Here is a 15118-nt window from a genome sequence, read left to right on the forward strand (position 1 = left end):
GTTTACCGCCAGCTTCCCCATCATCACTTTCTTTCCTCTTCCCTCACCTCCTCTCCACTGGCATCATCATCACCTTCCCTCTCCCACCACCTCTTGGCACCATCTCCTTCTCTTCCTCCATCCCCCTAGCATCATCACCATTTTCCCTATTTCCCCATCCCCCAACATCATCACCACCTTCTCTTCCCTCTCCCCTGACATCATCATCATTCTCTTCCCTCTCCCTCCACCTCTCCCTCACATCCCCTAACATTATCACTACCTTCCCTCTTCCTCAATTTTCCCTGCTACCCATCTCTTATCATTATCACCTTTCCTCTCCCTCCATCCCCCTGGAATTATCATCACATTCTCTCTCCCTCTACCAATTCCCCCCCCCCCCCCCCCCATCATCATCATTATCATCATCATCATCATCATCGTCAACTTCCCTCTCCCAAACCCCTGGTATCATTATTTTCCCTCTGCCTCCACCCCTCTGCCTCCACCCTTTGGCATCATCACTTTCTCTTCCCTTCCCTCTCCCTCTCCCCACCCACAATCATCTTCTCTTCTCTTTCTCTCCACTCCCTGGTATTACCTTTCCTCTTCCTCTTCCTCCACCCCCTGGTATTATCACCTTCTCTCCCCTCTCCCTCTACCCCCTGGCAATTACCTTCTCTTCCCTTTCCCTCCACCACCCTGACATAAGCTTCCCTTTCCCTCACTTTCTGGCATCATCATCCTCCCTCTCCATCCACCACTCTCCCTCACCCCCTGACATCATCACCTTACCTCTCATTCTACCTGTCCTCCCCCCCCCCCCCCCCACACTGTTTCATCATCATCTTCCCTCTCCCTCCACCCCTCCTCATGGCATAATCACCTTCCCTGTCCCCTACCTCCCTGACATCATTACCTTTCCTTCCCTCTTCCCCCTACACCCCGTGGCTTATTCAGCTGTCCCTCCCCCCCCCCCCCCCCCATTCTGGAATAGTAGAAGTCTTCAGCAGCGCTTACCTAGTGCCTCGTCTTCCTCCGCTGATGGCTTTCCTCTGCAATCGGAATTGCACAGGCCAGCAGATCTCACAAGATTACAGGGCCCAGTGCAGTTTCTATTGCAGAGGAGAGCCACCAGAGGAGAAAGCAGGAGCAGTTGCAGATAAGCGCTGCTCTCCAAACCTCTTGCTTGAGGAAGGACATCCTGCTGCAGGCCAGGACAGAAATAAAAAATGCAGCCACGGCACACTGCACACCAGTTGGAAAACACTGCTATAAAGTACAGTAAATATATAGAAACATAGAAACATAGAAATGACGGCAGAAGAAGACCAAACGGCCCATCCAGTCTTCACATTTTTTTCTCATACTTATCTGTTTCTCTTAGCTCTTTGGTTCTATTTCCCTTCCACCCCCACCATTAATGTAGAGAGCAGTGATGGAGCTGCAACCAAGTGAAATATCAAGCTTGATTAGTTATGGGTAGTAGGGGAAGTAGGGGAAGTAACTGCCGCAATAAGCAAGCTACACCCATGCCCATCTGCTTTACAAGAAGAGATCTTGTAATCATTTCTTGGAAATCCCGTCAGCCTTTTTACCAGAAATATATTTGACACTTTGAGGTCTATATTTGGATGCAGTCCAGATAGTAAAGTTAGCTAGATAAACTTATCTGCCAGACCTGTTGTAATTCCTGCATAAAGCCATGGGGGACCATGTTTGTGTGTGTGTGTGTGTGAGTGAGAGAGAGAGAGAGAGAGAGAGAGAGAGAGAAAATGAACAAACCTAGACATAATGCCCTCTTCCTAGATAGGTATATATATCCCTATGGGAGGCCCACCTAGTAACTCGAGGTGAGGTTTAGGTAGTAGTGTAGGGGGTTAGGGGCCACTTTGACATTCAATGTGAGATGTACAAACAGAACAGTGGTCTCTTGTGAAGATTTGATGACCTTCGGAGTGAGGAAATTCACCCAAACATGAGATTGGTGCAATGTTCTCTCCACCTAGCTTGATGGACTCTCTACCTGGGTAACATCAAGCTAGGTGGAGAGAAAATTGCACCAATCTCATGTTTGGGTGAGTTTCCTCACTCCGAAGGTCATCAAATCTTCACAAGAGACCACTATTCTGTTCATACGTCTCACATTGAATGTCAAAGTGGCCCGTAACCCCCTACACTACTGCCTAAACCTCGCAACAGCCAAGTGAATATTCAGAAGTACAATGTAAACTGAAAATAAAGAAGGAATTGTGTGCATCACACCATATTAAGTGGACAGTCAGCATGAGCTGAATATGGATACAGCTACATTTAATAATGTTACATAAATAATGATGACTAAGCTGCGTGATACATAAAAGCTGGAGGGAAACAGAGCTGCAGTCCTTCATAGATGTATATTTGAGTAAGGGCTGAAATATGATCCAGTTTTTGGAGGGAGACTTTGGGTCAGTTCTAGTGTTTTGACATCCCTAGCTTGCAGAATGGACTTTCAAAAAACCAGGACTGACCAAGTGTCTGCCACCAGGCCCCGCTGCATCCCTGTTTCTGCCTGTCCTTGAGAGAATGAGGGACAAATTGCACAATTCCCCTTAAGCATGTCATCTTTTTCTAAATGGAGGAATGCTTTTAGGAAATTATTGTGCTGACGACACTTCATTTGGTACAGTTGTGTGAGAGGATGTAACTCTTGTCCAATAGTCCATGATAAGCCTGACCTGGTTTGGTCTCCCTGCAGTTTGTTGAAGTTGAAGGACAGATCACATCCTTGGTGGATCTCTACCCGTCCTTCTTAAGGAAGGGCTACCGAAGGGAAATCTTCATCGCTATCGTGTGTTTCCTCAGCTATCTTCTGGGACTGACTATGGTTACTCAAGTAAGTGAGATGGGTGAGGCTTCACTCAGTACAGTCTGTGATGCCGCTTAATAGTAAGTTAAAAAAAATGTTCAGTATTTATTTGAGAACAACAAACATCTGTGCAAAAATAAGAAAGCCTGCTCTGTTTAGTAGCTACAGCATAGTCTCTGGTCAGATCAGAAGTGAAGCAGAAAACAAGCAAAGAGAAGAAAAGGGGTGGGTCTTATGACATCAGCTCAACCCCTTGTCCAATCACAAGCAGTAAGTTTGGAAAAAAAGGAGGGAACATTTTTAACATTACCTTATTTTACAAAACTGTCCATTAGCGCCAACAAACATAAGAACCATCCCTTCCTGTTTATACTCTTAGGAGATGATGCTCCCGACAATCCCCTGCTCAGCAACTCCACACATTTACTGTCCATTATTACGCTAGTCTCAATTTGTCACACAGGGCCAAGAAATGATCCCTGGACAAAGATTGAGTTAATATATCTGCCACCAAGTACTCTGTGGGGCAGTATGTTAGTTTAACCAATCCTTTCTCATATGTATCCCTCACATGGGGTCGATTTTAAGAGGTGTGCGCGCGCATCCATGTGTGCGCGGTTCCTGGTGCGTGCACATAGTAGCCTCGATTTTGTAATATGGGCCCGCCGCTGCGAGCATGTTCTAAAATCAGATGTCTGCGCGCGTGTGCGGGCGGCCAGCGACTCGCAAGCACAGGGGAGGGATGACTCCAATTAAGGAGCGGACTGGGAAGGAACTTCCCTAACCCCCTACCTAACCTTCCTCCCCTTTCCTCTCTCCACCCCAACCCCTCACCCCTACCTACCTACTCTATTTTTTTTGTTCTGTAATTTACCTGCTCTGATGAGCAGAAATAAGTTATGCACGCTGGCCTGCTGCCGGTGTGCGCTTCCCCAGGACAGCGTCGAATGGCGCTGTCCCAACCCCACCCAGACCCTTCTTCCTGGCCTGTCCCTTTGGAGAGGTCTGGCACTTCAGCACATAACGGGGGTTATGTGCGTGACCGGGCCCTTCTGAAAATGCGCGTGGTGCGTGCAAGGCCCGACCACGTGCGCGACCCCTGTTATTTATTAATTAAGTAAATTGTACCCTATGCCCCTGCTGTAAATAAGTTGTAAGGTATCTGAATTCTTTTGCCATAAGTTATTAGTACTCTATACCCTGCTGTAAATAAGTTGTTATGTATATCCTCCTTTATACAATCACTCCTCTGCAGTCTTCCTGCTGTAAATTTTTTCCTGTTGTAATTTAACTTCTCCACATTTATGGTTACTTTTCTCTATCTTCTCAGCTGCTATCCCTTCTGCTTCATTTCTTTCCTCCCCACTTCCCGCCCCTTTTCTCACCTGCTCCCCTCACCCGCTCCCTGTTTTTTGTAATTTCCTCCTTTCACAAGTTTATTGTAAACCGGCGTGATGTGCCCTACGAACACCGGTATATTAAAAGCTGTTAAATAAATAAACAAATAAATAAATAAATTTACGTTTGCGGCCCTTTTAAAAGCAGGCTGATGTATTTTTATCTCCATGTGTTTCTTGTTTGGCTTGAGATGTTTTGTTTCTGCCATTTTTATACACCCTTGGTTGTCTTTGAAAAAACTGTTCTGGTGTCAGTTGATCGATCCCAAAGTCTGCAAATAACTTGTACAGCCATGCAAGTTCTCTGACAGCTTGCCCTGCAGCACAGTGCTCTGCCTCCATGGAAGATAAAGCCACAACTGTCTGCTTCAGGCTCAACCAGGTGATAACTGCACTTTTGTGAAAGTTGTTGTTGATTTTCTCTCCCTCCTGTCCCCTCCCCAATCTGCTTCCACATACCAGTCAGGTTTGAACTCTCAGGGGCTGGTAACTTCAGTTTTAAGTTCATTGTTCCTTTTATGAACCTTCCCAGCCTTTTTCCTGCTGTCAAGCCCTCCTGAATTGGATTAACCACTCTTCTGATAAACAGGCTCACAGCACTGGCTGGGTGGGGTCTGGACACTGTTGCAATATAGAGAAGTTTCCCAATTGCTTCCCTATAATGATTATTAGTAAAGAGTCTTTTTTTATTATTATTATTTCCACCTCCTTTTTTAGTAGCCTTTTGCCATGGGAGTACCAGTTTTGTTGGCTTTAGACAGACCCAGAAAAATCTATAAGATCTTTGATCTTTTGTCTGTGGTTTAACAGGTAATGTCATAAGAACATAAGAACATAAGAAAATGCCATACTGGGTCAGACCAAGGGTCCATCAAGCCCAGCATCCTGTTTCCAACAGTGGCCAATCCAGGCCATAAGAACCTGGCAAGTACCCAAAAACTAAGTCTATTCCATGTAACCATTGCTAATGGCAGTGGCTATTCTCTAAGTGAACTTAATAGCAGGTAATGGACTTCTCCTCCAAGAACTTATCCAATCCTTTTTTAAACACAGCTATACTAACTGCACGAACCACATTCTCTGGCAACAAATTCCAGAGTTTAATTGTGCGTTGAGTAAAAAAGAACTTTCTCCGATTAGTTTTAAATGTGCCCCATGCTAACTTCATGGAGTGTCCCCTAGTCTTTCTACTATCCGAAAGAGTAAATAACCGATTCACATCTACCCGTTCTAGACCTCTCATGATTTTAAACACCTCTATCATATCCCCCCTCAGTTGTCTCTTCTCCAAGCTGAAAAGTCCTAACCTCTTTAGTCTTTCCTCATAGGGGAGTTGTTCCATTCCCCTTATCATTTTGGTAGCCCTTCTCTGTACCTTCTCCATCGCAATTATATCTTTTTTGAGATGCGGCGACCAGAATTGTACACAGTATTCAAGGTGCGGTCTCACCATGGAGCGATACAGAGGCATTATGACATTTTCCGTTTTATTCATCATTCCTTTTCTAATAATTCCCAACATTCTGTTTGCTTTTTTGACTGCCGCAGCACACTGAACCGACGATTTCAATGTGTTATCCACTATGACACCTAGATCTCTTTCTTGGGTTGTAGCACCTAATATGGAACCCAACATCGTGTAATTATAGCATGGGTTATTTTTCCCTATATGCATCACCTTGCACTTATCCACATTAAATTTCATCTGCCATTTGGATGCCCAATTTTCCAGTCTCACAAGGTCTTCCTGCAATTTATCACAATCTGCTTGTGATTTAACTACTCTGAACAATTTTGTGTCATCTGCAAATTTGATTATCTCACTCGTCGTATTTCTTTCCAGATCATTTATAAATATATTGAACAGTAAGGGTCCCAATACAGATCCCTGAGGCACTCCACTGTCTTTTGTGTATCAGTCCCTGGATAGTAACTTCTATTTCCTAACAGTTTTATGCCACTTCTTTGTTTAAGCCGCCTATGATTTCTGACCTGTTTTCATCCTTTTCACAGTATGTAATCCGGTCTTCCACATAACACAAATCCCATGCTTCTCAGCATCTTGCTCAGCTTGTCAGCCCATGCCTTAGCAGCTTGCTTCTTATCCTATATATGGATTTGCGTAGTTTGCGCATCAGTTTCTCGCCAGGTCATTCAAATCCTGGTGGCTGATACATACGCATTTTTCTTTAAGCTTTTCATGCAGAAAAGCAGTCTTTATGTCAAGATGTTCCACTTGTAAAGTTTTGCTTGCTGCCATACCAAGCAGGATTCTTATGGTTGTGTGCTTCATAACCGGTGCAAACGTTTGGTTGAGGTCAGCTTCATATTTTTGCATGTAGCCTTTGGCTACCAGTCTTGCCTTGTGTCCACACATTTCCCTCTGCATCATGCTTAGTTTAAAAAATCCAGTGGCATTCTACAGCTCACATGCCTCTTGGCAATTTAGTCAGTGTCCCGGTCTTATTTATTTATTTATTTATTGAAGAGCCTCTATTTCTTCTTTTGCTGCATTTCTCTATTTTTCTGCTTCAGCAGGAAGCATATGCTCAATGTCTCTCTGTGATGTTGGGTCAAACACAGCTTTTTCTTGAATTGTGCAGCACATGCATTCTGGTGAATGTCCTTTCTGTGATCTTTTAGCTTTGGCTCCGGTTCTATAGGTGCTGCATCTCCTTCTGTGCTGTCAGCATTATAATGTTCCTCAGGCTCTGAGACTGAATTTCTCTGTTTGAGAAAAAACACATCATCAGCATCTGCCTATTCTTCTTCTCGAAAGTCATTATCACTGGCAGCCATGCAGTCCTCTACTTGCATGTCAACAACATCAGCCTCTTGCTCAGTAGTGCCTTCATGCTCTCTTACAGGCTGATACATGCATTTTCGACGTGCTAGTTTTACCCCTTATTCAGTAAGGGGTAATAGCGCGTCGAAAACACGTGTCCAACCTCCCACCCCCCACCCCCCGAGACTAATAGCGCCCACAACATGCAAATGCATGTTGATGGCCCTATTAGTCATTCCCGCGCGATACAGTAAGAAAATTGTGCAGCCAAGCCGCACATTTTACTTTAAGAAATTAGCGCCTACCCAAAGGTAGGCGCTAATTTCTGCCGGCGCCGGGGAACAGCACAGAAAAGCAGTAAAAACTGCTTTTCTGTGCACCCTCCAACTTAATATCTTGGCGATATTAAGTCGGAGGTCCCAAAAGTTAAAAATAAGTTAAAAATAATTTTTAAAAAATTTAAAATGGGCTTGCGGGTTGAAAACCGGACACTCAATTTTGCCGGCATCCGGTTTCCGAACCCATGGCTGTCAGCGGGTTTGAGAACCGACGCCTGCAAAATTGAGCGTCGGCCGTCAAACTCGCTGACAGCCGCCGCTCCTGTCCAAAATGAGGCGCTAGGAACACACTAGTGTCCCTAGCGCCTCTTTTTACCGCGGGCCCTAATTTAAATAAATTAACTTACTGAATCGCGCGCACAGGAGAGGGGCCTGTGCGCGCGCTGGGCCCGCTCTCCCGCAATTTTTACTGTATTGGCCCGTTAGTGGGTAGAGCCATGTGCATCTTGCTTTTGCTATTTTATTTCCAAAACTTAGTAACTCACGCTGGTTTATTTTGTTTTTTAATATTCCACTTTTCAGCACTTCAAAGCAGATTACATTCAGGTACTGGGGGTATTTCCTTGTCTCCAGAGGGCTCACAATCTAAATTTGTACCTGAGGCAACAGAGAGTAAAGTGACTTGCCCAAGGTCACAAGAAGCAGCAGTGAAATTTGACCTCTGGTTTTCCTTGTCCATAGCCCACTGCTCTAACCACAATGCTACTCTTCCACTCTACATCCTTTCTCGTTCATCAAAATATGCCATGCCACATCTTTTTACTTCTTTTGTTTTGAGATCCAGGATTCTATAACCCTTAGCTCCTACAGCATATCCCAGCATTATTCCTAATTCACTCCTCTATTGCAATTTATTTATCTTTTTGGGGGGAATATGCACATAAGCTTTGCAGTCCAGCACTCTCCAATGAGATAATTAGGCTTGTATACATTCCATAGCTCATGTTTTATTTGCAGCCTTGATTGGTAGACGATTCTGTGAATAGGTGGCAATGCTGATTGCTTCATCCCAGAAACCAGTATATAATTAGGCACATCCCTAGCACACATAGTGGTATGAGGTACCTGAATTGGGGCAACACTTATGCTTATTATCTTCATTTGGGTTCTTTCCCTTTCTTTAATAAGAATTTGTCTGTTGACATCATTATTGACATTTTCCCTTTGAACTGTGTTCCTACCTTACTGCAGTTTGGAGGCTTCCTCTTTCCTTTCTCTTCCGCAAATAGCTTTGTATTCTAATAGTAGAAGCTGTCTTAATGATGCCTTTATGAAGTTTGCAATTAATTTTTACATGTCTTTTCTTCTTGCACAGACAACACACCACATTCCTTGTTTCTTCCTTAAAGACACGATGAGATTTTTCTCAATATTTCTGTTCTCATAGTTGCCTACACGTTTCAAGCTGTGCTATTGCCTGCATAAGTTACCTTAGACAATAGGCTGAACCTCAAAGAATTTGTCAAGAACACAACGAAAGAATGCTATTACAAACTACACATTCTGAAAAAGTTGAAACCTCTCCTACATTTTCAGGACTTTAGAACAGTCCTCCAAACAATTCTATTTTCTAAAATCGATTACTGCAACTCTCTGCTTATAGGCCTTCCAGCCATCACCACCAAACCTCTACAAATGTTGCAGAACTCCGCTGCCAGGATTCTTACTAACACCAGCAGAGGTGAACACATAACACCCATACTAAAAAACTTACACTGGCTCCCTATCAGATCCAGAATCATTTTCAAAGTGCTAACTATAACACACAAGACCATCCATTCCCAAACATCGCTTGATCTAAGCTGTCCACTTCGTCCACATGCATCATCAAGACCAATCAGAACCAGTTACTTAGGCACCTTACACGTACCTTCAGCCAAGTCCTCACTCAAGAAACGTGCATTCTCGACTGCCAGCCCCCTCCATTGGAATGCCCTCCCCAAGGACATTCGTCTTGAAACCTGTACTCGAACATTCAAAAAGAAACTCAAAACCTGGCTCTTTACAAAAGCCTTCACTTAAAGTTTTCGCTCAGAGCCACGTCCCAGAACTAGACTCATTCACGCATTTCATAATCTCATTAACCAGATGTCTGATGCCGCAACTCTTAATTGTATTTCTTGGTCTCATATTCCCAATCGTTAAATTTACAGCATGCTACACCAATACCTTTAAGTCAGATGTAACCTCAGCTTTGAAGTCTACAAACCTTGAAGATGTAACCGTTAGTTCTTGTAGATTTAAACATTCTGAAGATGTAAACTTAGATTTTGAAGACTGTAATCTGTAAGCATTTGTATTTATTGTAAGAATTTGTATTTATTATTTAGCTATTTACATTGATCTGTTACCACTTGGTCCTGTTCTCTCCTTTACCTCAAGTTCTAAGTTCCTACAAAGTTAGCCTTGTTATTTTATATACACTTGTTTGATGTAATTTTCCACTATTGGTTCTGTGTAAACTGAAGTGGTATGTACTAGTACATGAACTCAGGTATATAAAAGCCTTTAAATAAATAAATAAATAAATAAATAAGTGACATTTCAGGGTGTAGTCTAAGTAGTCCTATAGTGTTTGGATAGCTCTCAGGCAGCAAATGGAGCATAAACTCCTTTTTGAGCCCATCTGGTGCATTGACACATGTGTAGTTAGGTTCTCACCTTCTGTTAACTTTGTGTTAGCAGTCTTTGGAAAATTATAGATTTGGAAACCACAGTGTAAACTGTGGAATGAGTAGTGGTATATTACGTCATAGAACATACAAACATAAGCTTGTTAAAGCAAATACTTGGTTTACTAAATATTGTAAATATTGTAAAAATCAGCAAAAGCAGACAGTATTGCAGTAATAAAGCTATGCATAAAGATTTGTACAAAGATACTTCCCTCATAGTCTCCCCTTGTGAGTCAATGTATCTGGAAAATTTATTTATTTATTTAAGAACTTTTGATATACTGACATTCATAGGACATATCATGCCGGTTTACAATCAACTCTTGTAGCGAGGAAAGAGAAATTACAAAAGGACAGGGAAAGGGGAGCAGGAATAGAAAAAGGGAGAGATGGGGGGCGGGTGAAAGCAAGCGCATAAGTAGCGTGAAAAACATAGGTTGCAGAGCGTAAGGGAGAGAAGGAATGTAGATAGGAACTATATTAAAACATTAATGCAAAAATAACATTTCAATGATTATATAGTCAACGTTTCCTTAAGATGCATCATTATTAGAGGGTAGCAGGGCTGGAAGCAATAAAGGGGTTTAGGTTTGATTGGCATCAGGGTAGGCCTGTAAGAAAAGCCAGGTTTTGATGCCTTTTTTGAAGTGGGGTAAGGAGGGTTCAAGGTGGAGAGACATGGGGAGTGAATTCCATAGTGTAGGGCCAGCTATGGTAAATGCTCTTTCTCTGGTAAGGGAGAGGTGTGCAGTTTTGAAGGGTGGGATGTGTAGGGTGCCTGCGAAGGTGGCTCTGGATGGACGATTAGAGGTACGGAAGCACAGCATTTCCTTGAGCCATGCAGGATTGTTTTTGTAGAATGCATTATGAAGAACGGTGAGGGTTTTGTATTTTATCCGGAAAGGGATGGGAAGCCAGTGCAGATCTTTTAATGCTGGGGAAATGTGTGTCAATGATGATTCTAGCCATGGAGTTCTGCAGGATTTGTAGTGGTTTAATTGTAGAGTAAGGGAGGCCTAGGAGAAGGGAGTTGCAGTAATCCAATTTGGATAGAATGGTAGACTGCAAAACTAGATGGAAGTCCTGAGGGTGGAGGAGGGGTTTAAGTTTTTTGAGGATGTGGAGTTTATAGAATCTTCCTTTTAGTAGAAATTTGATATGGGGTTGAAAATTAAGGCGTTGATCTAATACAACACCTAGGTCTCTTACAGATGGCAGGAGGGGGTGGGTGGGGGTGGGTGTGTTGGATGTGACCTGCGAAGTGATTTCAGGATTGTTGGATATGAGGAGGATTTCTGTTTTAGTTGTGTTAAGTGCAAGTTGGAGGTTGGCTAAAAGGACGTTGATGGAAGCTAGGCAGGATTCCCAGAAATGCAGGGGGTCTTTGAGGGTTTTTTGAATGCGGATGAGGATCTGGACATCATCCGCATACAGGAAGAAATTAAGACCTAGGTCAGAAAGAAGATAGCAGAGAGGGAAGAGATAGATGTTAAAGAGGGTTGAAGATAGGGAGGATCCTTGGGGGACGCCTTGCATGAGGGGGATGCGTGGGGATTCTGAGTTGTCAATTTTGACCAGGTATTCTCTGTTGGTGATCAGGAGACACAGGCCTGGAGATCAACATGAAATGGCTGAGGCACTCTCTCGATGATCTGCCAGAGATTGTTATTTATCTTTCCCTTATACCCCCATTTCTGGCTCTAGTCCAATTAAGTTATCTAGAATTCAGTTTTTAGCAAGTTTATGCTCCGAGCTGCAGTTTCTGTCTCCCAGAAAGATAGGCACTGAACTTATCAGACTACCTACAGAAGCTTTTCCTGTCTTTATTTTTACTTGTTACTAGGCAAACTAAAAAACAGCATATGAAAATATCATGTCTAACAATTCTTATGCTAAGCTCTAAGCAGTTCATATTGATCCACATCTATTGGTAATTACCTTTGTTCCCTCCTGTTGTGTAACAAAGATTTTCATGACAGCTATCTTACTGCCTGCTGCTTCTCACACATAGACACCTGTGCAAATGTCTCCTTAAGCATTTACCACATCTCTTTCCTTGTAGGTAGATCTTTAGTTAGCTTTAAGATGTCATTACTTACATGCAGGATGATTTCTGTTTTGAACTTGGCTTTATGACTTTCCCACTGCTTCTTGGCTTCTCTTTCAGCCATGCAGTCTTGTTCCAATACATCAGTGATGTCCATTTTGTTGAAAAGGGCTCACATCTTGGTCAACCCTGCAGGGTAGGATTTTCCATTTTTTAGTATCACAAGGTCTTCCAATTTAGCTCAAGCCATGTTGCCAAAAATTATTTTTTAATTCTTATGAAACTTTCTAGCGTGGTAAGCACATTGTATGTTTAAGACCTATTACAGTCTAAAGAAAATATATAGAAACATAGAAACATAGAAATGACGGCAGAAGAAGACCAAACGGCCCATCCAGTCTGCCCAGCAAGCTTCACATTTTTTTTCTCATACTTATCTGTTTCTCTTAGCTCTTTGGTTCTATTTCCCTTCCATCCCCACCATTAATGTAGAGAGCAGTGATGGAGCTGCAACCAAGTGAAATATCAAGCTTGATTAGTTATGGGTAGTAGGGGAAGTAACCGCCGCAATAAGCAAGCTACACCCATGCTTATTTGTTTTACCCAGACTGTGTTATTCAGCCCTTATTGGTTGTTTTTCTTCTCCCCTGCCGTTGAAGCAGGGAGCTATGCTGGATATGCTTGTAGTATCAGTTTTTCTTCTCCCCTGCCGTTGAAGCAGAGAGCTATGCTGGATATGCGTGAAGTATCAGTTTTTCTTCTCCCCTGCCGTTGAAGCAGGATATGCATTGAAAGTGAAGTATCAGGCTTATTTGGTTTGGGGTAGTAACCGCCGTAACAAGCCAGCTACTCCCCGCTTTGTGAGTGCGAATCCTTTTTTCTTCTCCCCTGCTGTTGAAGCAGAGAGCTATGCTGGATATGCGTGAAGTATCAGTTTTTCTTCTCCCCTGCTGTTGAAGCAGAGAGCTATGCTGGATATGCGTGAAGTATCAGTTTTTCTTCTCCCCTGCTGTTGAAGCAGAGAGCTATGCTGGATATGCGTGAAGTATCAGTTTTTCTTCTCCCCTGCCGTTGAAGCAGAGAGCTATGCTGGATATGCGTGAAGTATCAGTTTTTCTTCTCCCCTGCCGTTGATAAGAACATAAGAAATTGCCATGCTGGGTCAGACCAAGGGTCCATCAAACCCAGCATCCTGTTTCCAACAGAGGCCAAACCAGGCCACAAGAACCTGGCAGTTATCCAATGTTGAAAGTTGTGGTTCAACCTCTGTGTTCAAAATAAATAGAACAGAAGAAAGAATTCCCTGTACATACCCGGATCAGTCCAGACTCCTGGGTTTTGCCCCCCCCCCCTCCCCCCAGCAGATGGAGACAGAGCAGTTACCATAACAACGCTCAGACTATAAATAGAATGGTGCCACCTACAGTCCAGCAGTATTCTTCTGTCTCCAGGAGATGGGGGAGATGCCAAACCTACAGTCTGGGTTGTGTGCCTACTTGGTTATTCTTAGTTGAAACAATTTTTATTGAGTTTTCCATAACAAATATACAATGAGGAGGGTAGGTTCTGATCCCTCCTCATAATATCAAGCCCGGACAATAAACAAGTACATCATTCTTCCCTTCGGCAAATCCCTCCCAGCCCATTCCCAATCTCCTCCCATCCACCCCCTATTAACCCCTTCTCGTAGGCAGACAGTTGAAATAAGGGCATCGTCTTCCATGATCCTCAATGATGTCAATGTGCATGCTGGTGGGCTTCCGATCAGTCATTCAGCACTAGACTGCGAGCTCGGTGTGAGAGTTGTTGAATGTAAGGATTCCATATACTGAGAAACATTCGTCGTCGACGTGGGGAGCCCCAGGAAGCCAATCCCTCCATCGTCATCATAGCGTGAAAGTGATTTCTCCAGGCCCAAAATGACGGTGCGTCAGATGACCTCCAAACCAACAGAATAATTTTCTTCCCCACTAAACTGGATTTTTGTAACAACAGGCAGGAGCCAGGATCTCGAATCCTAATGAGGGAGATACAGCCAAATAAAAGCTACATGGGGGAAATGGGAAAAGCCACATCCTGTAAGTCCGCCATGTAGTCTGCCACCCTATGCCAAAATTTATGGACACGGGAGCAAGTCCAGAAGACGTGAGACAAAGTACCCTCAGCCTGATTGCACCGAGTACATGTGGGTGAGGAGGCGACGGTCAATCTATGGGCCATTTGGGGAGACACATATGCCCGGCATAAAAATTTAAATTGCAGCTCCTGATAATACATATTGGCAGAGTTCCAGGCTATACGCCGAAAGCATACACGTAAGATAATGTTCGTAATTTGAAAATCCCCATCTCGGTTCCAACGAGTCACCAAACAGGAACAAATATCCACCCGTTCCTGTTGTTGTAAAGCTTTGTAATAAACAGACAATGAAGGAACTTTAGCACATTCAAAGTGAAACATACTGTCTAAAGTTGTAAACACCGAAGAATTCTTAATGATATCAGATAGGGCTCCCACATAGTGGCGTATCTGCAAGTAGGGGAAAGTGTGTTTAACCCCCAAATTATAGAGGCTGCCAAACTCCGCGAACTTCAAAACCACACCCTCCTGTGTAAGCAACTGACCCAAGTATGTGATTCCCCGCGATTCCCACTCCCGAAACACACCTACTTGGTTATTCTTGTGTTTAATTAGTTTAGGGGGGGTTTTTGTCTTTTGTTTTCTGGCTTGTTTAAGCTTTATTTAAAAAAAACAAAACAGAAAAAGAACGAGCATAAGAAAGCAGCTTGTGGCAGCACAGTGGTCGTTAGCCTCCCAGGTGGTCGTTAGGTTCAGAGAGAACCATCCCACGCTGGTCTGAGGCAGCTGCTTCATAGGGTCGAGGGCCTTACTTATCTTCTCAGCAGCTGGGTGGGGAGCCCGGCTCACTCCACCTGAAGGAATCAGCACATTGGACCACTGCCGGGCAAGTTTTATAATTTAAAAAAAAAAGTTTTACTTTTGTTTTCTCCCACGTCGACTCTCTCTCTCTCTCTCTCTGTCTCAG

At 43.4% G+C, this 15118-nt stretch overlaps 1 protein-coding gene across 2 annotated transcripts in view; it reads left to right on the plus strand.

The window, feature by feature from the left end:
- The window catches only part of SLC6A6 (solute carrier family 6 member 6), a 138803-nt gene that overhangs the window by 108461 nt on the left and 15224 nt on the right, over positions 1-15118 (plus strand). For both annotated transcript variants that reach the window (XM_029601379.1, XM_029601381.1), the window contains exon 10: positions 2720-2857. In XM_029601379.1, the coding sequence (XP_029457239.1) occupies positions 2720-2857 (138 nt within the window). The remainder of the gene's footprint in view (positions 1-2719; positions 2858-15118) is intronic.

The sequence above is a fragment of the Rhinatrema bivittatum genome, chromosome 4, assembly GCF_901001135.1.
Source record: "Rhinatrema bivittatum chromosome 4, aRhiBiv1.1, whole genome shotgun sequence".
NCBI lineage: Eukaryota > Metazoa > Chordata > Amphibia > Gymnophiona > Rhinatrematidae > Rhinatrema > Rhinatrema bivittatum.